This window comes from Indicator indicator, chromosome 20 (assembly GCF_027791375.1).
Source record: "Indicator indicator isolate 239-I01 chromosome 20, UM_Iind_1.1, whole genome shotgun sequence".
Lineage (NCBI taxonomy): Eukaryota > Metazoa > Chordata > Aves > Piciformes > Indicatoridae > Indicator > Indicator indicator.
The window spans coordinates 18329584-18355674 of record NC_072029.1 but is presented as its reverse complement, the minus strand read 5'-3'; the positions used below and the strand labels follow the sequence as shown (position 1 = coordinate 18355674).

General features: G+C 46.0%; 2 protein-coding genes across 3 annotated transcripts in view; one reads left to right on the top strand and one right to left on the bottom strand.

Moving 5' to 3' along the window:
• Positions 1 to 12071, top strand: part of DLEC1 (DLEC1 cilia and flagella associated protein) — a 36236-nt gene extending 24165 nt beyond the window's left edge. Inside the window, exons 26-36 of the mRNA XM_054390056.1 lie at positions 663 to 733; positions 1519 to 1667; positions 2932 to 3066; positions 4394 to 4516; positions 5370 to 5464; positions 5553 to 5637; positions 6152 to 6331; positions 7234 to 7395; positions 8430 to 8583; positions 9193 to 9313; positions 11966 to 12071. Of these exons, the coding sequence (XP_054246031.1) occupies positions 663 to 733; positions 1519 to 1667; positions 2932 to 3066; positions 4394 to 4516; positions 5370 to 5464; positions 5553 to 5637; positions 6152 to 6331; positions 7234 to 7395; positions 8430 to 8583; positions 9193 to 9313; positions 11966 to 12071 (1381 nt within the window). The remainder of the gene's footprint in view (positions 1 to 662; positions 734 to 1518; positions 1668 to 2931; positions 3067 to 4393; positions 4517 to 5369; positions 5465 to 5552; positions 5638 to 6151; positions 6332 to 7233; positions 7396 to 8429; positions 8584 to 9192; positions 9314 to 11965) is intronic.
• A 1046-nt stretch (positions 12072 to 13117) lies between these two features.
• On the bottom strand, positions 13118 to 23078 carry ACAA1 (acetyl-CoA acyltransferase 1). Of its 2 annotated transcripts, XM_054390068.1 has the most exons (12): positions 22866 to 23078; positions 21939 to 22032; positions 21585 to 21642; positions 20639 to 20718; positions 20160 to 20202; positions 19655 to 19753; positions 19192 to 19272; positions 17102 to 17292; positions 16833 to 17012; positions 16017 to 16072; positions 15134 to 15279; positions 13118 to 14183 (listed from the first exon to the last, which is right to left on the bottom strand). In XM_054390068.1, exons 1-12 carry the CDS (start codon positions 23076 to 23078, stop codon positions 14108 to 14110), a joined length of 1317 nt encoding a protein of 438 aa, XP_054246043.1. In that variant the 3' UTR covers positions 13118 to 14107. The 2 variants fall into 2 exon arrangements, with proteins under 2 accessions (XP_054246043.1, XP_054246044.1); XM_054390069.1 differs by lacking the exons at positions 16833 to 17012; positions 19655 to 19753 and having other exon boundaries at positions 22866 to 23051.
• Between the last annotated feature and the right edge of the window lie 3013 nt (positions 23079 to 26091).

The window sequence follows — 26091 nt, the reverse complement described above, 5'->3', positions numbered from 1 at the left end:
TTCTGATGCTGAGGTGATGGGACCTGCTGCATTGTGGCAGATCTTGTCATCATCCACAGCTCATTTCTCCCTGTCCCTTTTCCTGGAGTGGGAGAAATGCAGCCCCGAGGTGCACACAGACAGAGGAAGGCTTAAGCCCTCTCAACAGCAAGTTGCACCTGCACATCTGCTGAAGGTTGGTTTATGGGGCCCTGGGCACTACTTACCCAACTGTACAGTGAGGCTGCTTCTCTCTGACTTCAGAGGAGTTAGCATTAGAATGTAACATACCACAGCCAAGAGCATTTGCAACGTCAGCTCTGTAACACGGCATAGAAAATGGATTTAGCTACAAAACAAACCCCAAAACCTCATGCACCTGGAAGTTGTGTCTGACACAGGTCACCCCACTGTTGTGTTGCCATTTGCTGCTGCTGCCAGTGTGTTTCACAAAAGCTGGCTTTACGTGTTTACCCTGAAGCACCTGGGCGGGGAAATGGAGAAAAGACTGAGAAAGCAACTTTGTATTTCACAGTACCAGCCACATGCTACCTGACAGCCACTCTGAACCAGGCTACCAGTGAAGCCAGATAATGTTTCCACTTTCAAACAAATCTTCAATGATTTCAGTCATTCACTGTTATTTTCTGCCTGTGGTGACAGCAAGGTTTCCCCCACCCCAGGTTTGGCACTCAGGTCTCTGGAGCATCTCCTGTGCTGCGGAGGATCCAGCTCACCAACCCCACTCCCTTTGGTAAGGGTGACTTTGGTACAGCAACCATCAACACTTGCACTGCACTCCTTTTGATCATAAAAATAGAAGGCCCTATTAACATAGTAATTAACTCCTTGTTTCCCAACCAATTTAGTTCTTCCAAAAATAATGATGGCATACAAGAGAGTGTCTAAGCTGTTTTCTAACTGAGCTAGTCTGGCACAGTAGTATTCTGGCATTACTGCTGTGAATGTTGGTTTGCTTCCCACAACTGTAAAGCAGGTAAGCTCCAGCCAGAGTGTAGCAGAATGTATGGAACTGACTCAGAGAATGGTTACTGTGAAACTGCAAATCCCATCCTGGTGTGTCTGGGGATTTGCTGATTGAAATGATGGGAATTCAGGATTTGCCATTCTGTCTTTGTAAATCTGGTCAGTCACCTGCTTCTTAGTGGTATCTTCTGGCTCTTCTGTGTTTAGTCTTTATCTCAAATGAGATTTTAGCTCTTCAGAGCAGAAGTCAATAATTTCTAAATTTCTGAATGCCACTGAATATATTTGCTTAAAAGAAAATATTAATAATTTATTTAATTGCTACTAAAAGCCTAGTTTAGGGCCTAGAGAGTGTGACCAAGCTATAATAAGAGCATAGCACACATGGTCTTATATCATTTTAGTTTACAGCAAACATGAAAATCTTAAGATGTGCTTTAATACAAATCCAGTTGCTAAACACAAATTCATTGCTTGGTGTTCTGGTTCTCCAGTAAGCTGTGAGACTCCTCAGTGACCAGAAGTGATTGCCCTCTCTCCTTTGCAATTCAGACATTCGCCTGGACTGGGAAATTTACAACCAAGAGCAAGATGATAAGAAGTTGGTGGACCTGTTGATGTTCTGTGGAGACCCTTTTCCTCTTCAGGACATGGACGAAAATGAGACTACACCAACTGGTAGTGCCTTGGAGTCAGAGATCGTGTTAAAGTTGGATCAAGCTGCTATTCCCCAGGGAAGCATTCATCCAGCTTCTCAAAGCACAGATGAGGTCAGCTGTTAGTCTGTTTTTCATACTGCTGCTGAGATACATGATGGGTTTCTTGGCATGAGAGCTTGAAAACAATAACACACCACGTAACTTGTAACTAAGAGCTGGATTGTTAAAAGAAATGTCAGCTCCCCTAAAAAAAAAAAAAAAAAAGGGATAATAATGGGTAGATTGCTGTTGGTATCAGCCATCAGTTTGCAGAATGGACCATGAGCAAATAGCTCTTTAGCTTCTGCTTGTCTTAAAATTGTTGAGGAAGCTGATGGGGTACTTTAAAAAATAATATCCTTGAAAAAGTAATGCCATCTTACATCAAGGGTTGCCATAACTGGAACTTCTTATTTTGGGTCTGCTATTCTAGGGGTACTTTATGGTGCCAGTGTGTGCTGTAGCCAGTGAGCTGAATCTAGCCTGGGAAGTTGCAATTGTAGCTCGTGATCTGGAGGTGTTTATCCCAGTGTTATAGATTAGCTCTGTTACTCTGTTAGACTATGGTAACATCTCTTACATGTGAAGTTTGATTATAATGTGGCAATTTAGACTCATGGATTCATAGAATACCAGGTTGGAAGGCACTTCATGGATCATCTAGTCCAATCTTTCAGGGTAAGGACATAGTTTAAATGAGCTGGCCCAGCACCCTGTCAAGCTGGGCCTTGAAACTACCTAGTGTAGGGGAATCCACCACCTCCCTTGGGAGTGTATTCCAATGTCTGATAGTTCGAGTCATGTCGTGAAGGGCTGATAGTGGCAGAGAGAAGGTATCATGCAGGATATGTTCATTTCTTAGGCAAAAGCTTCACAGAAAAGATACTGAAATCACATTTTTCTCTGCGTCAGCTTAGAAGGCATAGTTTTCTCTATACCTCTATCCTTTCTTGTGCAGCAAGGGAACAATATCGCCCTAGAGTGCTAGTTTCTGTAATGGGCCAAAGATGTCACAGCTGAGTGATTCTTCTGGTAGAACAGGGCCCAGACATGCACAGTTTCCAAGGGGTTCAGGAGCAGTTTCAGGAGAGCAAACCAGTGCATGAAAAAGTTACTGTACAGGACACTTCCACATGTCCAGCTTTTGTGCCAGAAAGAAAGGAACTGGAGCTGGCCATCCAGTGCAGCAGTTCCCTGCACACTGCACTCACATTCCTCCTCTGTAGCCTAACAGTTTTAACCATTCCTCACCCTTGTGTCCCTGCAGTCTCCAGGCTCTGACAGCAAAGAGAAGGAAACCACCACTCAAGAACCTACAATGCAGAAGAACATCACTGTACTTATTCGTCCTCATGAAGGGGTTCTTGCAGACAACCCCTACTCCATTACCCCAAGGCAGATAGTAAGCATTTACATTTTCTTTGTGCTTAGCTTTAGCATGTTTCCTGCAGGACACTGTAGATGGAAAAGGAGGAGGAGGTAAATGTGCTTTGGGGTAGAGACAACTATACAGTGAAAGATTAGGTTGGGAGCTTTGGGGTCTTGAAGATGGTCATCAGGGGTTTGTAAAGTCAACAGAAAAAAAGTGTCCTACTTCTATTTGAGCAGTTGCCTGATGACTGGAATTAAGTGTTCAGTTGTACTAGGCTCTCCAGACTGGCATCTCTGATCTTCTCACTTGGGTTGCCTTGGTGGAATGTGTGGCATGAGGTGAAAGCCATCAAACCTGAAGCTTTGGAAGCAGTTATTTGACCAGGGTAGGTTTGCTGAGTAGACATGGCAGACCTGAAGAGCAGGCTTCTGGAAAGGGGTGCTCTGTAACAGAGAACTGTTGTAACCCACAGTACTTCAAGAGTACCTGGTACAAATAGGGGCCACAGTGTCACAATCCCTCAGGAATAAGACAAAAGAAAGCTTTAGCTATGAGTGACAGGGCCGCCCAATGCATCAGTCTGTCAATTTTGATTCTTTATCAGCAGGGTTTTCTTGCCAGAGGGTTTCAGTTACAAATTAGAATGAGCTAAAGATTACATAAAATAAATAACTGCAGAAATGGCATCTCAGGGAAATGAAGCCTACAGTCAGCTCTGGGCTGTTCAAGGCTGAGATGGCTGGATAAAGAAAGTGCCTTGTTGTGGAGACAGCCTCTGCCATGCGCAGCCAGCAGCCAGCTTGCTTCACGTGGAATGGAGCTGATGCCTGAGAAGGTGCTGAGGCAACCCTCTGCTCCTCTTGAGTAGGGGAATGCAGTGCAAGGAGAGCTGAGCTAGTTCTGCTTCAACATTCCCTGCTGTCATGTAAAATTGAAAAATAGCCAAGAGAAAACCAAAGTGTAAAATGCTATTAATTCACACTTGTAACTCTTCAAAAACTATTTCTTGTCTCTGTGAGTGCTCTCAGTTGTGGGAGAATCATCTGAGTCAGCCATGGAGTGAGAATGGGCAGAACTGAGTATTTTTGAAAGCGGAGATGTGCATATGTTTGTGTCCTTAGGGTTGGTCTGTGACTGTGCTTACACTCTGTTGATGCTAAAGAGTGGCTACACTGACATTTGCAGCTGAAATAATTACCAGTTTTGTTGCCACATGTTGTCATTTTAGTGCAAGCCTGAGCATAGCCAATCCCCAGGAGACTTCATGCTGCCTGTGCAATTTGTTTCGGCAGCTGAGGGTGCTTGTGCAATCCCGGGCAGCTCCCTGCAGTGCTGAACAGTTGTCTCTCGACTGCAGGTGCTTCCAGGAGGTGGCAGCATCTGCGTTTGCATCTTCTTCACCCCACGCGTCCTGCCAGAGGGCGTGACTGAAGTGCAGTGTGAAGGGCTTGTGCTGGGCTTCATGAGCCTGGATGACAAGGTAAACTGCCCAGCGCGGAAAAGCTGGAGAAGGCTAGAAAATAATCATTTCCCCTCCTGTAATTTACATACAGGCTACTGGGTACCTGGCCAGCCTGTACCATCAGTCCTGTTCCTGCTGCCCTGTACACTCTTCTTTAACTGGGGTGGTTCATTTGTTCTGTTTGTCTTTTAGCTTGGAAACATTCTGGGCTGAGTGTGTCACCCTCCTCCGATGCTGCCTGGTGCAGCAGACCCCAGACAAAGGCCCAGGGTCTGAAACACTCTCACAACATCAGGTTTTACTGATAACAGAAGTTAACAATGGGACTGAGACTCAGGACTGCTGAGTTCTGTTCATGACTGTGTGTCCACCTTCCTGTGTGAATTTGGACAACACGTTCCTCCTCTGGGAAACTTCAACAACTGCAAGTGCAGCTCACAGACTGATGTGAGGGCTGAGGAGCATTTCATGAATGGTTTTGCCATTCTCTTGACACGAGTCATTGCAAAGGTGCAAGGCACAATGAATAGCACGTTCTATAAAAACATCCCAGATGTTGCTGATTCCTGGGGGAAGAAAAGTCCTCACCTGTGCTAATTGTAGCCATTCAGAGTCCAGTTACTGCTTAGCTTTTGCTGTTCCTTGCTCATTGCCACCACATCTCACACACAGGCAACACGTTGCCAAGCAGAATCCTGTTTTGTGATCCTGCTTTGGTGGGGGTGTTGGACTCAATGATCTGTTGTGGTCCCTTCCAACCCCTAATGTACTGTGATATGGTTTTGCCTAACAGCTTTCTCAGGCTAAAGGTAGGGTTTCAGTTTTAGTGCTACCATTTCATACATCATTTCTGGTTTTATTTTCTTGTCAGCTTGCACAGACAGTGCCCAACAAAGTGCATCGCAGGCATGGCTACGAAGCTCCGCCGTTACGCATCTCCTTGCAAGCCTTCGTAGCACAAGCTCTGTGAGTACCATCTCTGACAGCCAGTTGCCCACAGGACGAGGCAGCCTGGGGGGCAGGGCTCTGACCAGCTCTGATTCTTTACACTCAGGTTAAAAGTAGACATGGATCACGACAGAGGGATGGTGTTTTACTCAGCAGCAAGTGACCTCATACCAGATCAGCCTCAGTCAGGAGTAAGTACTTCACATCCCGATGTGTTCAGCTGGTTTGTGCTGCTGCAAGATTTCAGAGCTGTGTGCAGCTGCTAGCCTCATGTGGCAATTTTCTGTGTTGTACATAACAAGACAGGTAAAACAATAGGGCTGCAACTCCTTATTAGGAATAAGCAAAGCTGAGCTCAGGCAATACCTATTTTTATGTCTTTTTCTTTGTAAGGAGAGATGTAAGTACTTCTTTTCAGAACATAAAGGTCTGACAGCAGAGGGGAATCACTTAGAGCAGCCTGATCAGCTCCTTCAGCCTAGACACTCAAAGACTTCATAACATTATTACATTTTTTTTTATTATTACTACATTATTATTTTATTATTACATTTTTATTCAAGAAATTCTGAAAAGCCCAAGCAGCAAACATTGAATTGCTTTGGGATAAAGCCCTTCAGATCTCCAGCAGTGCTGAATGACCAGACTAGCACAAACCTCTCAAGGGAGTTAAAACTAACCAGTTTTGAATCATTTCTCCACCAGGTTTTGACAGAGTCAGTAATGACTCAGAGTTTGAAACTCACCAATTGCACTAAGGTTCCACTGTACTTCAGGCTCCTTCTGTCTACACCCTTCAGCCTGTCCAGCACCAAAACATCTCACAGCAAGAAGGAAAACGAGCAGCAACCACAACTTGTACTTTATCCACAGCAAAACATGCTGGTAAGCTCAGAAATAATAATCCTCTGCCAGAATAGATAGCTCAGTAATTGGTGTGTTAACATGGCCCAGATGAACCACAAGAAAAACACAACCAGTCCAGAAATCTCCCAGTTTCAGGAGAAATAGTGCTATATTAGCAAATACTAATGACTGCAATTTCTTCCTGCTGTATTTTGGGTACAAAATATTTTTCTGCAGTGGCCCTGATGTGCTTTTCTCATCAACACTGACCTGTTGCAAACTCCTGCAGAAAACCCTGTGGTTTCTAGAGCTCACCTAAATCAACAACCATATGAAAACTGGATGAATGAAAAGATTTCCAAAGACTGCAGACCCTTTGTTCCTTAAACTAAGTGCAGGCAGTGCGAACACAGAAGAAAAAGAGGGGGAAAAACAAACAAACAAACAAACAAAAAAAAAAACAGAAGGGGATGGGGGCGAAAACAGTTAATTTTGAGTGTACACAATGACATTGATTGAAGGAAACAGTCCTGGAGTGAAATAATTAGCATTTCATGCAATTAATGGGTGCAAATTTTCAGTGTTCATGTTGAAACAGAGACACACATCTTAATTCTACCTGTGCAGAACACTTGCATGTTTGAGACAGCTCTGGGAAATTTGTAACCTTGGGAATTTAGAACTTTTGTCTTACTAGAGTCTTGTTTGTCCCCTGTGGTTCAGAGATTAGCTGTTCACCTTTACACTCCATCTCTGTGTACTGGATTCATAGGAAATAGCTGTGTTTTCTGTTGAATTCTAACGCTTTGTTCCAGTGGGATTTTGGTTGCTGGCATGACACCTTCGGGTTCCAGTGGGAAAATGTGTGCCTGGGCCTTTGAGCAGTGTTTACTTTGGATTTCCTGCACACAGAGCCTTCTTGTGTGATGGTCTTCCCACAGGTGACAGTGTCATTCCACACAACTCTGGAGTTACTTGTTAATCAACATCTGCCAGATACCCAGCTGCTTCCTGGATTCCAAGTGCTCCAGTCTGAGAATGGAGAGAGAAAGCTGCAGTTTAATCAAAATCTGGTCATTGAACATAGTAACAGCACATGCCAGGTAAGAGCAGAACAAGGTCTCTGGGCCGTGAGAAAGGGCTGTGTGTCATCAACATCTCTGGCTCAGAATGGCTGTGCCTTAGGCTGCGAGATGCAGCCCCCTCTAGAGTGTGTTGTGTCATGTAGCTCAGCAGTAGTGGTGGGACTGTGAGCTCTAGGTGAGCAGTTGGACTTGATGATCTCAAAGGTCTCTTCCAACCTCAGTAGTTCTATGCTTCTGTCTAAGTAAAGTGGATTTGCAAAAGGAGATGGCTCTTTCTGAGACCACAGGTGGCTCTTAGGTGGACAGAGTGGTCTGGGGGCAGCATCCTGGTGCTCATGCCCCAGCTCTTTGCATAGCCTGGATCATCCAGCTCAAAGTGAAGCACACCCAGTGACAGTGTGACTCTCAACATCCTTCTGGGAGATGGGGTCAGCACTGTCTCAGGGAACATGCCAGTGCCTGAGTCACTGAGCACTGTCTCCTGCAGGACCCAAGTGCTTCTTGAAAGTCTCACCACTCTAACTCACGTGGTGAGGTACAGCCCACACACACATTTAGCGACCTATCTCTTCCAGATAGAAAGCCATAAACCCTCTCCAAGTCTGCAGCCCTTCCAGCACACTGCAGGCATTTATTTCTCATACCAGGTATTTCTGGAGGCTGATAAAGTCAATTTAATAATAATCTTGGGCAATCTGCACAAATTGAATGACTCACAGAGGGCCATGTACAGTCCCAAGGGAGGATGAGATGCTGTAATGTCTGCATCTCTACAGAAAACCCTAATAACAAATGAGGACCTTCACTCCATGTTACTTCATTAAGACCACAGTGTCTGGTTGGAAAACCTTTCCCAAAACAGTAAACCAGCAACAACTGAGTTCACTCAAAGCTGTAGAATGGGGAGTGGACTCTATGGTGAAAGAACACAGAACAACTGCTATCCATTTGGTGCTTGAGGTTAAGAATGATCCAGCTGCAGCAGATATTACTTAAAGCTCTACCAAAATAAGGTGGGGGTTTGTCTCCTTTCCCTTTCCTCTGTTTTGCAGCTGGTCCCAGTGACTGCTTACCTCACTGTTCCAGTTCTGGAGCTGTCTTGTGACACAGTTGACTTCAAGACCTGCTTTGTTGCACAGCCCAAGACTGAACATGTCTTCCTGTGCAACAGGAGTGGCTGCAGAAGTTACTGGACTGCTTTGCTGGGTATTCTGGTTTTGCAGTTGGATTTCCTTGTTACAAAGTTTCACTATTCAGTGTTTTTGTTCAAAAAGACTGCAAGCACTCAATAGAGCACCAATATATGATGATGGTGGTTACCAACACAAAAGCTCTGCTTTTGTTCTCACTTATGTGGGCTTGTTTCTGTTTTTTGTTTTGTTTTGTTTTGTTTTTTTACATCAGTTTATCTCCATTGATTTCAGCAGCTCCCCCAGCTGTAACTAAAAGATTTAAACAGCCCTCACAAGCAGGGGAAGTGCTTTGCTCATTTATAACACAATCCTAAGAGGCAACAAGAAGCAGTAGCTCCTTACGCATTCTGCTTGAGCTTGTGCCTAATGATGTTAGCAGCAGATGGACTGCAAAGGAAAAAAGATCAAGGCATTATTATTGTGATGAGGAGGCCCCTGATCACTTCCCTTGATTAGAGGATGAAAACACAAACTAGTCACATGCACAGAAAGCCTCTGACAGTGCAAGACATGATGTATTAGTTGGCTGGCTAGGAGGCACGTTGCTTTGAGTGCTGTGTTCTGCAGACTTATATAAAGGGTCTTGTGTTGCTTTGTTTGATACTTGCCCCTTTCACTGCAGGTGACCAGAAAAGGAGGGAGAACCTGGAAGTATTCTCTGTCTCCCCTCCTCATGGTGTTTTGGAGGCACGCCAAGGGGACTCGCCTACTAAAGAGATTTTGCAGATCAGCTTTACTGCCAGGTACAGTTAGCAGGAGTGAAATCTTGCTGCCATTCCCAGACTTATGTGAGCAGCCACTGGAAGTAAAGAGCACTTCTGCTCTATTCATGTAGCACCCGGCTGCTCATTTTGCCTCTTGCCAACCCTGGGCTTCCAGCTGGTACTTGTCCCATATAACCATGCTGCCTACACTGCTCCCTGTATGAGATTTCTTCTGGATTTGGCATCCAGGATTTCAGACTAGATTTACACACTCAAAACCATGTTATTGCAACAGTTGGCATGACCACTGGGAAAAAACCCTTTCTTTAGGGCAATGTCTTCAGTGGGGGGCAGATCTCAAGCCTGTCATCCAGTGCAGAGGCAGGTAAAACAGCTGAGTCCTTTATGCACCCAGCACTTTGTAGGACAGAGGGAGAAATGGCTCTGGAGTAGCTCACAATTCCAATAAAGCATCTGTTCATCATGCAGAGAAGTGCAATGCCTTTTGCACTCAGTCTTGGGGATCCTTTCTTAGTTTAGGTGACCTCACCCAAAGAATCTTTTTTCCTACATGCATTCAGAGCACCTCCTGATGATGCAAATAGAACAAAATGTTCTAATGCAGTGATAGGATTTGTTTTACCCTTGCTTAGCCTGCTGCAATGTTTAGTCTTGTTGATGTTTGTTTGATAAGAGAAAAAAAATTCAAGGTTTTTTTGTTGCTTCTAGTCTAGAGGTTTTCTACACAACAAAGATAATGTGAGCGGCAGGCAAATGACAGCAGAGTGCAGATGAAAATTACTATCTTTGTCCTGTAAACATTTAATATTGTTCTCATGATGTTTACAGGCATTTTATCCTAATCTTTGTCAAAGCTAGAAATAAGTTATGAATGGCAGAAGCAGTGACCCAAAACTTTAATTTCTTTGCTCTAATTAGTGAGATAAACCTCTGTAAGACAATTCAGCTTCCATTACAACTTCTTTTGTTGGAAGTTATTGAATGGTGGCAGAGGTTTTAAGACAAGTCTAGCCCTGTGATTTCAGTGAACCCTCAACACTGCTAATGGGAGTTTCAAGAAGCAAACTTCAGGTGATGTATTGTCACAACTTCCCTCTCTTTGGAACTCACTGTGAGATCTCCATCACTGGAGCCACTGAAATCTCAGTGAGATGAAACTTTGAGCAGCTGTTCTAAGCGGTCTCTGAGCAGTGTGGTGAACCAGAGACCTCCCCAGGCTCCTGACTGCCAAAGGTTTTCTGGAGTGCTTCTGTGAATATGCCTGAAGTGCTACTGTTTGTGTGACAACAGACAGACTGATCAGCATGCCTGAAAGCAAAGACATTGCTGTACAGCAGCCAGCTCCAGATGAAGAACTCCCAGCAGAGCGGAGCTCAGGACCAGTGTGGCATTAGTAAATAATTATATGCAAAGTGATTTTACTAATTCACCTCCCCAGATCAGTGGGCTTCCTGCAGGGGAATTCTGTGTGAGAAAGGAGAGAAAAAAAAAAAAAAAGCTGTCTGGCAGCACAGGCTTTTGCCTCAGGTCTTTACAACAGCTGCCTCTTAGATGCAGAGACGTCCTTCAGATGCTGGGTACACCAGCCCTAGCTGAGTTATGTTGCAAGACTGCCACTTAGCACACCACCATGCTGCTGTGAGCTTTTTGATGTACATTTACAAACTGGACTCCCCTGACTTGTCTTAGGGGAGCCGACAGAAACTTTTCTATTTCAAACTTTGTCCCAGGGACAAGTTTTCCCATGAAGGCAGTGCCACATGTGCTGCAAATACTGGCCAGCAGCTAAGCTTTGTTTGGTTTAATTAAAGAGTATCACAAGTAGGAAGACATTAAAATTCTTCTTTCAGACATGAAGTTAATAATGCAATGTCATTACTTCAGGTACAGACTGGACCATTCTTTTCAAACATGCTTGTGGTAGGTTTAGGCTGATGCCTAGGAAATTTTCCACAGACTGAGTAGGAAAGTGGTAGTATGTAAATAAATTGCCAGGGAATGTAAAGGGAGAATAATGATAAGGTCTAAATAATCCCATTGGTCTGATAACCAACATAAAGTTAGTTGTATAAACTAACTTTTTCTCTTTCTTGGCTTCTTCACTCTAGCAGATAGTAGCTAGCAGCTTTTGCTTGGCTGTTGCTGACCTTGGCTGCATTCTTGTTGTGGCTGAGTACTAACAAGCTACTCCGTCCTCATCTCTTTCTTCCTTGTACAGGGGGAGAGAAGGGGACAGAGAGTGGGAAGCCATTGGTAACCCCCTGGTTTTGTCCAGGGGGGGTTCTTGGGTTGTTTATAAATTGTAAATACATGTAAATACTGTATACTTTGTACATAGTCATTGCATTTCATATTTCTAGAGTGTAGTTTCTGCTTGCAAAAATAGCTTCATTTGCTTCCATCCACTGAGCTAGTCTGGCAATTTTATTTGGGGGGGGTGTGGGGTAATTCTCTCAAATGTGGTGGGGGGTAATTTCAACCCACCACAATACTGTATGCAGCTGTAAAGTGAGATCAACACCTGCAGACCTAACGTTGGAGACCAGGCCCTGCTTATGAGTAGGAACAGTTCCTGTCTCAGGGTTTCCCTCAACAGAGTAACTGGGCTCATTGTTCCACACAGCACTGCATCCAGCTGTAACTGAACCATCTTTTTGCTCTGTGTTTTAGGAGTGACACTGAATACGAGACTGTGGTGAGCATCAGCGGACTGCTGGGAGAGAGGCCCTGCAGGCTGCAGCTCAGAGGACGAGGCACATACGATGGGGCAGCATGAAGACCTGTGTGTAACTTAAGCAAGACAATGTGGGACAAAGGTCAAGGTAATGGGTTGGATGCAGATATCCCCTCAGCTGTTGTAGTATGGGCTGGACTTTCAGTAGAATGAACTTTGAAGTTATGAGGGAAAAAAAAAATCTGAGGGTACCCTACAGAAAACTGTCGTAATCTCATTCTGTGCTATTAATTTTACAGCTGTGATAAGCTCACCATCATTCACACAACCAGGCTCTGCAAAAAAATCAGTTTACATTGCAAAGCAGGTCTGGTAGCAGTTGGGACAAACCCTTTGAATATCACAGTGTGCCCCAAATCACATTTAAAAAGTCTGCTCATACCTTAACAAGCAGCTTTTGTTTTGCCTTGTGTATTAGTCTGACATGAGAATGGACACTGGCACATAATAAAAGCAAGAATTCATGAACAAGCCAGTGTCCCATGGGATGTTTTCTTGGTACTTTATGCAGAAAGGGGAAGAGCCAACTTTCCCCAGACTCCTTGGCAAATTCCCAACCTGCATGTTTCAGTGTGCTGGGGTATTGAGAACACCCCCTTCAGCTACAGAGGGAGGAACCTTTCTTCCTTTCATTTCTTCTCCCCCCACATGGTTCCCATTTACTCACACTTCTCTTGAAATGTCTTTACCATTACTTTAGCTAAAGGTCACTGAAATTTCCACTTCTGAGCCTGTGAAGTTTTCCACTCCCAACATATAAAAGGTTTTTAAGGGCAGTCTGTGTGGGGAGGAAGGAGTTGCAATCCAGACTGGAGGAGAACAAAGAATCATGATAGCTGCCTTCTGCCTAGATTCCAACAGACTTGTACTAGCACTGAGACAGGAAACCCTGGTGTGCAAAAAGGCCTCTCAAAGATGCTAATGCCTCCTGCCCCCTCCCAATAATCACATCTTTTTGCATGCAGGATTGCTGGGTGGGTGAGACAGGCCCCAGCCCAGGATTAAGAATAGCAGATAGCTCTGACCATCATAACCTTAAACCAACAATCATCATGAAAAGGAAACAAATCTATTGCAAGAACCCAAATTTATTAAGTGCAAAACCAGGAGCCAGGACACAAAACTTCAGACTCTGTTATAAATTTAAGTTTTTCTAGCCTGTCAAGCATGATGAGTATGTTTCTTTTTCAAGCTGTTAGCTCCATGTTTCAGTGATGTTCCTGCTTGTAAGAAAGAACAGAGAAGGCAGAACTTTCCAAGAGGAAATACAGACCTGCTACCAGTATGAAGTACTGAGTTGTCACTGATACTCTTGTAGGCTGAAGCTTGTCCTCTAAGTCAGTCACAAGTGGTATTTAGACATGTGCTATAAAAGGTGGAATGGCCACTTGCAGATTCCTGGTTTCTAGCAATTCAGCAGAACCATTCTACTCAGGCATCTCCTGTTTAAATTACATTCTGGTCCCTCTGACAGAGGCTTCACAGCAGCTTGGTTAGAAGTATAAAGTTACAGCACCTCCTCCAGCACATGGACAAGATAAGACAGAGCCAGCTTATGCTGGACAGGCCAGACACAGCTGTAAAGGAAACGAGGGAGAATCTTTGCACTGCTTTCAAAAGCAAAAGCTGTTCCAGACTCTGGCAAGGTGGTGAAATCTTCAAGGTAAAGCCTGGCAAGGCCTTTTCACATGCACTGATGCTTTTGTTTTAAGTGACCCTTTTAGACAATTTGTCATACAATACTGCACCATGAACTAATTCTCTGATAATATTCATAGAATAAAGGGATCAATTAAATCAGAAAAACTTATCCATCATCACCACCCAAGGTCCTGTAAGTTGAACTTCAGCTAATTTATCCTGCCAGGATGCTTTTTAACTCTGCAGCAAATGCCAGGTCTGCATCTCCCACCTGCTTAGGTGTTCTGTGCGATTCATTCTGATTCACAATTTGTGCCTAAATTTTGCAGCTATAGTAACAAATCCCTGAATCCACTTGATTTCACAGTGTAAATCATTTGCTTCTACTAGCTAGAGAAGGCAGAGAAGGAGCTGTTGTTTCAGCAGCAGACTGGAGTTCAGTTCCCCGGGTACTCGAACACTGCTGCAGCACCCATGCCAGTTCCAATGCACATCGATACAACACCATATGCTCTGAAACCAAATCAAAAACAAGATCACACTTGGATCACCTGCAGAAAAAAAGTATTCACTAAATTTGAGCTACCCACTGCTCTCCTGCATCACCAAGCGATTCTAATCATGGAGCATGTTCTTGCAGGGTGTCGTTTGCAGAGCACGTGGACACGTTTCTCTGTTTTCTGGAGAGGAGCAGCATGCCAGAGCAAGCTCCTCAGCCACCTGCCCCAGGCATATTAGCAGCAAGGTTGAGCTAGAATTGCTTTGAGTCAGATGGATTGAGAGAAACTCTTCTTTTCCTGCCTCTTACCACTGCCTTTCATGTGACTTTGCTATGTAAGGTTCAAGATTTGGATAGTCAGATGACAGGTTAGTGAAAAGCCTCATTTCAGCTCAAGTTCTTCCACTTCAGCCTGAGATGATTTAGTGACTTTGTCTGATTTGCTTGGCATTCAACAGCTTGCAACCAGTCTTACTCTTCCTACTGGGCTTGGGCACAGCTCACCCTCAGGGGCACCCAGTGACACTGCGTGTGCCAGCCCCAAAGGGAGCAGTGTCAAAGCCAGCCACCAGGTTTCTTGCACATGTCAGGAAAAGTCCAAGTCCTGGGCAGTGGGCTGGGACCAAACTGTCACAAAGCGTGATGGAGGTGCAGGTCAGCCTCACAGAACCATCAGTTCTGACCACTGCCTTGCTGCTCTAACTGCACAGTGGAGATGCCTACCCCAGGACCTGCACCACTCCTCCTGGACCAGGAGAGACTCTGTATTCATGGGCAGGAACAGATTACCCAGCCCTCCCCAAACAGCCAGCGGGAATTTGTGTTCAAAGTTATCAAAGGGATGAAGCTGAAACCCAACATGCCAGCTGTCTCTGAGCCCAAGTTACTCACACAGGAGGCACTAAGGCCCCAGTACTGTTCCCCTGTGCTCACTAAGGCCCCAGTACTGTTCCCCTGTGCTCACCTTCTCCCTCTGCGTTTCAGCTCATTGAGCAAAGTCACGACTTGACGAGCACCAGTACAGCCCAGTGGGTGTCCCAGTGCTATTGCTCCTCCTAGGGGGTTGACCTTCTCCATGGGAATGCCCAGCTTTTCAACACAGTACACAGCCTAGGAAGACAGAGGGAATTGTTTCACAGAGATGTTTGACAGTTCTCAGCTAAGAGGACTGCAGAGAAGACTGCTGATCTCACCCATAGCCACAGGGATAGCAAACATCTGGGCAGACCATCCCAGGCAACTCTAGGGGCTTCAAAAGATTTGTGCTCAAAATCAATTTAGCTCAGACTATGTTTGCTACTGCATAAACTCCACACCACTGCACTGCCTGCTTTGGAAGTTTTTAAACAGTTTGTACTCAAGAGGCCTGACCTTGGTCAGACCACCTTTCCCAGTGGGAAAGAGTGAGACCACATGACAAATCCAAAGCTAACAGGCTAAACCTGTCAACTGCATCTCAGACTGAGCCCACACACTGACAGGCATGGCACAGATTAGTAGAAGACTCCGAGGTGCAGATTTGGCCTTTCATTAAGGATCTCCAAATTGGTGACACCTCCAAATTCACCCTGACACTTCCAAGTAACTTTGCAAGTCACTATGAGGACACAACACTAAGGATGACATTCTTATTTGGTGGGCTGTATTTTTCTGTTTGTTTAATATTGAGCTATATCAGCAGTGCCCTGCTTATTTTTCTTTGAAGGAAAGGGAAAATAGTCTGCACTGTTATTAACATTTGTCTGAAGATGTAGCATGTGGGACAAGTTCAAATCTTAATGTCAAGACCAAGCTGAAGTACACTCAGCTACTGAGCAATGCAGGAACTCAACAGGAAGGTAACTCACCTGGCTTGCAAAGGCTTCATTAATTTCATAGATGTCAATGTCATTCAGAGTCAGACCTGTGGTTCAGAAAAGCCAGAGTTAAAAGGAGGTATTTTTGCCTTGTGACTATATCAAAGAGAGTCAGAGCCTCCCATTACGAGTTCTATCTCTGCTCCACTAATGCTCCATGGGGGGGTATCTGCCCTCAGACACGTTTTGAGGTACCGCAGTGTCTGATGACCACAGCTCACAGTACTGTGTTGCCAAGTTTGCCAGGCTTCCTTGGATACAATGTGGTTTCTTTGCAGAGATTAAAGACTGAAGGGTATTTCAAGACTGAGAGGGAGAACTCTACGTAAGCATGTAGCCATAGCAATGATAGGTGGACACAAAAATCACCAGCTATAAAAGCCATTCAACCTGGTGAGGGTGATAAGAACCCTGAGGAAAGCCTGCTCCACTGCTCAGATGCCAAAATTGTAAGGAAAAAAACAAACAAACAAAAAAAACCCCAAACCAAACATAATCCCCACAGGCTGGACACATTAAGGAATTAAAATCAGCACTGCATGAACATTAAATCATTTGCCAAATGTTAACTGTTTGTTGAGCCTGTGCAGGGATTTCATCCCGAGCTGCTTGGACAATTCACACCCGAGCACCAGCGAACAGTATCACAATACCCTGAGGCAGGACCTCTTGTCAGGTTTTGGATTTAAGTTCACTGTTTCTATGGCTGATAGCTGCACACCATACAAGAATCTCACCCCAAATTCCAGTCCTCAGAGCCTGATCTGCCTTGTGCATTTGGCTGGCTGAATGGCAGGTGGTTCTTACCTGCCTTCTCCACAGCCACAGGGATTGCGTAGGCTGGTCCTATGCCCATAACATCAGGTGGGACTCCAACCACAGCAAAGGACCTGAGCACCCCCAGGACTGGGAGCCCCAGTTGGGCTGCTTTGGAGCGTTTTGCCAGGAGAACAGCAGCTGCTCCATCACTGACCTGGCTGGCATTGCCTGTTGGAAGAGCTCTATTAGCACCTTTTTTTTTTCCCCCCTAAGGCAGGTAAACCACACAACTCCACAAATCTAACAGCAGAGCTGACCTGCTGTAGTGCTACCATCCTCTTTGAAGGCAGGCCTCAGCTTTGCCAAGCCCTCCAGGGTCGTAGAGGGCCTAATCCCTTCATCTTGGTGCACAGTGATTGTTTTTTCGTTGCCCTGATCATCTCGAACAGTGGTCTTCACTGGAACAATCTCATTTTTAAAGAGTCCCATCTGCTGAGCTTTAGCTGCTCTGTGAAAGAACAGGAAAGGTTGAATTATTCTGCAGGTAAACTGCAAGAGAATTAACATCAAGGAAACCAGTTAGGAAGAGAATGAACTAAGGTGAGACTTGGTGCAAAGATATGTCATCACTGAGTAGTGGACAAGAGGTAAATACTCATTTCCATTCCTGGGAAGAAAAACTTCCCACCTCCACCTTATAGGAAATGTGTCACTAACGTCACAGGCACTGTCCCCAGGCTTGGATCACAGGATCACACACTTCTGAGCAAGATCCCTGTTCTGTTACCATCAACACCTCTGTGATGGACTGAGCACCACCAGCCCTCAACACAATGTTGGGCCTGTCCAGTGGTACAACTGTTCAGAACAACTGTCCAGTGGTACCAATGAAAGAAAATACATGAATGCTGATGTTCAAACATCAATCTTTACTTCTGAGAGTTTACACAGGGCAAGTGTATCCTCCACATAATCCTCCTCATGGTTAAGGAATGGCTAAAGTTTCACTCATTCCTGGCTCTTTAGCCTGCTAAAGACAAGCTGAGCTTTAGACTACAGACTCCAGGTGTAATCTCCTGACATGTAAATGTAACCTTTCACCCCCAAATGACTGCAGTGTATGTTGCAAAGCTCAGGGTGCCTACGTGGATGGGTATTACTTAATTTAGTGGCAAAGGTGTGGTGAAGATAGGAGCTGATCCCTGGACAGCAGCATTCAGAGTGGGGAACAATGAACATATCCAGAGTGATGTAAGTAGGCAGAATGCAATTGGCTAAATCAGACTTAGCTCAGGGCTCATAGTTTTACTCTTTCATACCAACAAAGCATTTAAAAGCCTCCATAGCAGAGCTGATTTAGCAGATGTACCTCCAGCAGCAGAGCACCCCTTACAGGGAATACAAACTGGCAACTGAATGCCTGTTTCACCTCTCATCACTCTACACTGTTACTGATCAATAAAAATATTTAATATTCCCACTGAGAGCTAGAGCAAAGAGGATGAATGACAGATCAGGGACTCTGCAACCATCCTGAGAGCAAGACCAGAAAATCCCCCCCGTCCTCATGTGAGGTGAGGACAGAGTTCCCACAGCCCCTGTGCTACCAGCTCAGTGTCAGTGAGGAGGGCTGGCACACCACATTCCCTGCAAAGTGGGGCCAGAACTGAAAGATTCCCAGGCCTGTGCAGTGGCTTCCTGTGTAGATAAATGATTGGGCCAGGGAGATGCTTAAACAGAGCTCTGAACCTCAGTTTAACTCTTTGCTGGCAGCAACCTTCACATACCACTGGCCACTAGGCTGTCAGTATGACCCTATGGGCCTGGGGTCAGTTGACTCTGGCAGTAATTTAACCCAAGAGGAAGGTTATTAGAGGTAGGATTGGACTTACTTGGAGCTAAACACCTGCAGTAAAGACAAGCCACTCTTCTCACAGGTTTGACAGCTCTCTAGAAACAGATACATTTAAATATTCCCCTCTCAGCAAAGGTTCTTTCTGCTGCCAGGTCCATGTTCAGATTCAGATGATACTGAGCTAAAGTCACTAAGAAAACATTGCACCATATATTCATCTCAGAAACCTCCTTTGGCTGCTGGAAACTAGTGGGACACTCAGTGCTAAAGGCTGGCATGCCTGGTGATATGTGCACAAGATTGGTGACACAATCCCCAGTACAGCTGTGAGCTCAGCCTTCCTTGTCACAACACTCAGGACACACACTGCCCTCCACTCTGACCACCTCAAGCTTACTCTTATGGTTTGGAACACAACATGGAGGCTGCATTTCAGCCCTCCTGGGAAGCAGCAGTGCATTTTCTATCTGTATTTATTACTTAATCAAAGGGTTAAAAAATAAAATCAAACAAAACCCAAAACAAACCCCAAAACAAACCCCAAACGTTTACTTTTGTTGGGAAGCCAAGGCAAAGGTGTCTTGCTTCTTTCGGGAAACTCCAAACTTCTCTGCCACGTTTTCTGAGGTAATTCTGGGGAAAACAACATCACAGAATTAATCCAATGACATCTAACGGAGATGCAGTTGGGTTCTACCACGGCAACACAAGGTACAAGCACTGGCTTCTGCCTCAAAACAAACTACTGCCTACTGCTTGGCAGAAGCAGATGCTGAATCAAATGTAGGTTCAAATCCATTTTCCTTGCTCAATAACCTTAAGACATAAGAAAATCCTTCACCAGAGTCACTGATCTTCCCCCCTTTCACACAAGGAATCTTCTACCCTACCCAAGGAGGATGCTGACACAGACAGACCCAGGCTCACCACACTCAGGTTCCTTTGAAGCAGTGCAGTCACTGAGGGGACAGAGCATCTAGAAAACCCTTCAGCTCTGGGAAGAGGAGAGACTTACCCCATAGGAAGAAGGCAGTCTCGAGCTTTGCTGTTTTCCATCATGTTGGAACTGATATCACCAGGGTTATTTGCTTTTCGGAGGGACATCGTTTCCACACTAAACACAGGAAATAGGAATTTGCAACCCATGTTCTCATGCTGCATTTGTAGTAATTGCTCTACTAAGGCTGCCCGAAACTTGGTATCTTGACAACATGCTTTGCTGCTACCCTACAGAAACACAGCAAGCCATTGAGAACTGGCTGAGGCCAGTCACCAGTCATCAGTCACCAGTATAACAATTACTACAAATTACTAACCATGTGTTAAATTAAATTGGTCCTTTTTCTGCTAGAACAGGATGCCAATGCCAATAAGCACCTTCCCTCTAACCCTTTCAGCTGTGATCTCTGCAAAAGTACTCAACAGCCTCAGGAAACAGACAAATTGCACCCGACATCAGAGCTATTGCAGTGTGCTGCCTTCAGGACACCTAAGCAAGTACCATGAAAAGAATTCCTTACCCACAGGCCAAGCCAATGTCATACGCTCCATTTCGGATGCCACCTGTAACAGCAGTGCATAAACACTTTTACTGTTGTTAGGAGCAAAAGCACTTCCATTCCAGCAGTGCTTTCATGAACACTCAAGGAACCCACTGCAGCCAGACTGCACACTCCATCTGCCCTCCTGCCACCCAGAAAGTGAGTCAGGTCAAGGAGCTGATGGGGGTGAGAACTAACCATGACATGCCACCAGGGAGGAAAGGAGGGACCCTTCTAGAACCTGCCTGATGTGGAAGTGGTGGCAGAACTCATCCTCAGAAAACCAAGCTACTCCCCTAGCGATAAACTTGGCTTCAAGGATATTAAAGTACTCAACTAACAGTGAAAATTCCTAACAGCAGAAGACATCTTTACTGCTCAGAGATTGAAGAACAGGAGAAATGAGCACTTGGGGTGGGGCAGGCATCAACAGTGACCTGAGGGCCCATAACACTTACCAGCTATATTGATAACAGCCTGTAGCCCAGAGGAGCACTGCCGGTTCACACTCGAACATGGCACCGTCTCTGGTATTCCACTAGAAAAAAAAACAGACAGTGTTGGCAAAGACCACCAAACAAACCAAACTTGAAAGCCACCAAACAAACCAAACTTATAAGGACAGAACTAAATCACTTGATTAAACTTTAACCCTCAAGTTCAAGACAGATTGCTCTACAGATTTGTTGACCCGTTTGGTCCTGCACCAAAAGAAAGCAAAGTTCACAGATCATTTCCAAATATGACTTGGAGGCGATTCCAGAGAGCCACTTTCCCACAGGTCTGGCTTCAGAAGCTCCTCTGTAAGTGGGGCTCTCTTATGTGCCTAGTTCCTGAGCTCTGATGGAGACCAGAAATACTGAAAGGCTCTGCCATATTCATAATTACCAGCGGGCTGGGGCTGTGTCTCTCCAAAGTGTTGTTTGTACACTGATTTGTACACCAATTTACAGAACTAATAGACACTGGCTGAAATATTTAGAAACTTGGATCCAGCTCAATCTGAACCATCAACCACCACCACTGAGAAACGAACAGAAAGCTTTGAGACAGCTCTATGGTTTCAGGCCCTTGCAGAGCAGAGAGAAGCACAGCTTTGCACTATGGAGAAGCAGCAGGTGCAACTGGGAGCCCACAAAACAGGTTCCACTGTTCAGAGGTTCTACATAGGTAGCCCAACAGATTAATCAGCCTCACCTCTGCCTCCCTGTACTTTGCAGCAGAGTTCTATAAAACCTGCCACGACTCTCCAAGTGCATGACCAAAGTCTAATTTCTAGGCAAAAGGTGATCTGCGGTAACTTCCTAAAAGTGCATGAACCTCATCGCAACCTCTGACCCAGTGCTGCTCCATAGCCAGTGCCTGAGAAAGGGAGGAGGAGCCCTGATCTGGTTGAGAGTTTACCTTAGAAACTGTGCAACTCTTGCAATCAAAGCACCAGCTCCAGGCTGCAGCACGTTTCCTGAGTGCAAAGACACAATTCCAGTCAATTGGTTGCATTTCCCTTGCTCTTTGCTGCAGGCACTGAAGAGATGTTAACATCACTGTGGCTTGGTACCATCCAGCACCCAGATCAGAACCCCACAGCCTGACAGAACAGCCATGAAGGACACGCTAGTTTAATAAAGCTAATGCTAGGTACTAACTCCTTCCAACCCCACAATACTTGTGAGTATCCCATGGGACACCAAGAGTAACCTATCCCAGAGTGCTATCCAGCCTAGGAGTTTCAGGTCTGGACAGAGGTTGTTCACTCACCCACACAGATGTCTCCCAGGACCTCAGGACGAAGATTGAGATCTTGAAGGACAGCAGTCATAGCAGCAGCCAGCAGCTCATCAGGAGTAGTATCCTACAAACACGGGGGATTAGCAGCACTCAGTGACCACTCGTAACTGCCCTGTCCCCAGCTCACCCTCAGACCCCAGAGTCAGTGCGCAATGCTTAGGCAGCTTTACTCCACTGCTCATCTCATGATCTTTGCTCTTCTCCTACATGGGGATTGTGCTCTGCAACCCACTCTGCTTCCTTACCTAGCTCATTTTTACAGGAGCATGCTTTGTAGGGTCTTCAAAACCAAACGACCCCAATGAGTTATGTGACAAGCTTCAGTCTGTGAAAGGCACAACGCTGACCCCCCGGCAGGTGGGAACAACCACCAGCACCAGGGGACGTATTTTGAAAGACAAGCAGCACACATCCATTGGGGGCATCCTGGCACTGTGCTCTTGCCTCAGTCAGAGAACCAGGACTCTGTGATTGGCACTGGCTGAGGCAAAGAGCTGCTCCAGGAGGAGGGCGACAGGTCATGATAAGTACTATAGGCGCTTAAGCGAAGGAAACACTTCTTTTCCAATGGGTCCCTTTACCTGACTACAGCAGGCAAAAGCAGCATGGCAGAGCCCTACCGTGGCCTCAGGGGGAGCCGCGAAACCCCCCGGTACATTGCCTGTTTTGGGGTGCCAGCGGGCCTGCCACACCCGGGCCACGCACCCCCCGCATTGAAACCATCCGAAAAAGCCGCTGGGGGTGGCGAGTAGCGGGGAGCCCAGCAGGCCGGTATGTGCGCAGGAGAATCAGGCAAGGAGAGCCCCACGGCCCGGGGTAGGGACGGCAGCTTTCTGGGGGGAACCCCGATCCAGCACCGGGAAGGGGACAAGCGGGCAGGGCACCGCCGGGACGTACCTTGAAGCCGCCGCGGTTGGCGCGGCCGATGGGGGTCCTCCGCCCGTGCACCACCACCACATCATCGGGGCTGGCGGCCCGCGGCGCGCCCGCGGCGAGGCTCCCGCACGGCGCTGCCTGAACCACGGTCCCGACCGCCTGGGGAGCCCCGGAGACGTGCCCCAGTACCAGCTGCACCCGTCGCATCGCCCCACCAGCCCTGCCCGCCGCCATCTTGTCACCGCCGCCCCCGGGAAACGGCACGGACACGACATTGTGTCATTTGCGTGGCCCCGCCCCGAGCCATGCTGTCACTCCCCTTTATTTACATGTCCCCGCCCCCACGTCTAGTCCCTGTCTTGAAGGTGGGCCGAGGGCAACTGGGAATGAACAGAGAGGGGAAGCAAAAACAGCAAAGAAAGGCAGGTGGTTAAAAATAACTAACTCCGTATTAAAATAAACGAGGAAATTAAAAATAAATAAATAAGTTTATAAGGAAAAACACGAAAAATTTAACCACAAAAATGAAAAGGGAAAAACATGGGAAAAGCAGGGAAAGGGGAGAAGGAGGGTAGTGGAGGGAAGGAGGAGGAAACGGGTCGGGGGCAGAATGGAAACAAAGAATAAGAAAAAAGGGACAAAATTAAAAAAGGGACCAAAAACCAAACAAAGACAAAAAAAGGAAGAAGAAAAAAAAAGGAGGGGGTGTGGGGAGAAAAAAAAAAAGTAAAATGGTGAAAAACAGAAAACAAAGGAAAAAAGGTAAAGACCAAGGTAAAATGGAAGACGGAATCAAGAAATATGAATAAAGAAGAAAAATAAAGGCAATTTAAACAGGACAAAAAAATAAAATTAACCTATTAACAAACACCCACTGTGTATAGTGATAGAACAAGAGGGAATGGTCTCAAGCTACAACTGGGTAGGTTTAGACTGGACTGTAGGAAAAATTTTTCACAGAAAGAGTGGTCAGGCATTGGAATGTGCTGCCCAGGGAGGTGGTTGAGTCACCAACCCTGGATGTGTTTAAAGGTCGTTTGGATGTGGTGCTTGGGGATATGGTTTAGGGGTGAACTTTGTAGAGTAGGGTTATTGGTTGGACTTGGTGATCCTGAGGGTCTTTTCCAACCTGAATGTTTCTGTGATTCGGAGCATTGGACCAGGGCAGGACACTGGGACCCAGGGACAAGCACAGCCACTGGTTCTGAGAACTGCACAGATTCATTGTATCAAATAACCCCCATGAACCATCAGCCCCACCCTGCCCTGTGTACCCTCCATCCCTGCTGCCACCCAGGGACAGACACACAATTCCTCTTGTGCCTCCCACCTACCCATGGCTGCTGCCTGCTGGGATCCATCCTACTGACAAGAAACTGTACTGGTGGGCAGGGGACATGACCTGCTCCAGCCTCCCACCAAGAGAAAACCATTCCTCGCTGGATACACGACAATGTGGCACACAGGGAAAGCCACCAGGCCCATTACAGGCAAAGTTAAATAAATAAACAAGCAAACAAAAAACAACTTTACACGGCATAATATTACATTCTCTTCTAGTTTCATTCTGTACATCAGAACACTGCAAGGGTTTTAAAAAAACAAACAGGCAAAGGCACCTGAGGAGTGAGTTGCACACGTGCCCACACACACGTGCCCACATACATGCCAGCACATCCCACGTGCCCACATACACGCCAACACATCCCATGTGCCCACACACACACACAGAGCACACACACACGTGCCCACGCGCACATCACAGACACGAGCCGCATCCATCCACGGGAGGATTTGGGCTGTTTGAGGGCCCTGGGAGCATTTTGGGGCAGCCCCAGCCCAGGAGCCCCCTTTTGCTCTCTAGGCTTTGGGAAGAAGGAAAGCACCCACCCACCAAAGAAGGGCTGAGAAAAATCAAAAATTGAACAGATTGAATGAAAGAGAAAACAACTTTAAAACTGTCTGGTTTTTGGTTTGGTTTTGTTGGCTTTTTTTTGTTGTTGTTTTTTTAGTTTTGGTGAAAACACACTTTGTTACCCTTTTCTGATAAAACCCTTCCCAGCCTACAATAATTATTTTTTTATTTTTCTTACAGCTCTTTCCATCCATCCCATATTAATGCACAGGCTGATGGATTTGGTCCTATTCACAGAATAAAATTCTTCATTCCCCCTCAGAGAAAGGAGACAACGTTAACCCCCGTGCTGGAGCAGATCTGCCCATCACCACTGTGCTCAGCTGGAACAAAACCCTGGTGCTGCCTCACCACAGACCTCCAGCTTCACTGGAGCCCAGTCTGGGAAATAAGAGGTCTCTGCAGCTTCACAGCGGAATTTACAGGGAATCCTTTTAGCTATCTCCTTTAATTTGCCCACGTTTCTTTTTCTTTTTTTTTTTTTTAATTGAAAGAAATTCCATTTTACCTTCTCTTTCCTGAGGATTGGACAAGGAAGCACTCCCACCGCCACCCCAGCAGTGCGTAAGTCTTGATCTCTCCCACCAGGAAGAATTCAAGGATGTGTGAAGTCACATGAAAAACGAATTTCTCAATTTCCTTTTCAGTCCAAGCAACTCTTCTCATTTTCAATTAAAAGCAGTATTAAGATGGCAACCTCCCAGTAACTGCTCATTTTACCCTTTGCTAAGCCAGGTGGAAACAGCTAAGGCAGTAGGGAAGAGGGAGGTGGGATGGTGCAATTAATTTGCCCAAAGATCTGATTAATTAATTAGTTTCCAGGATCTCTGTGCATGCTCCCTGTTTTCCAGCAGGTTAGTGCTGGTCAGAGGCCCAACTCTGCTTTCAACTGGCCCTTTTCTCCTATAACTTCCAGTATACTGCAGGAAGAAACCTGGTTCCAGCTGCCCTGGACCTACGCAGCTCTGAGGTCTGAGGCTTGTGGTCCTGCAGCTGCTCCCTTGGGCCCTACCTTGGAGATGATGTCCCCCTTCCCCTCACCAGGGGCTGATTCCATGAGGCACAGAGGAGAAGGCACTCAGCCCTTGGCAGCCCACATCTGCAGGCACCATTCTTCTCTGCCTAATTTTAGGCATCCACTTGGGATTTATGGAGACTGACAGGGCTCTTCCTGCAGCTCCACTTCCAGAATGCACTGGCATCCCTCCAGCCCCAGCATTAACAGCAGGGGCACAGGAGAGCAGGGTAATGGCTACGAGCAGAGAGTTGCCCTCGCCAAGACCCCCTCCACCCCCCACCTGATTCCCTGATGTTTCCCAGCACAAACTGCTT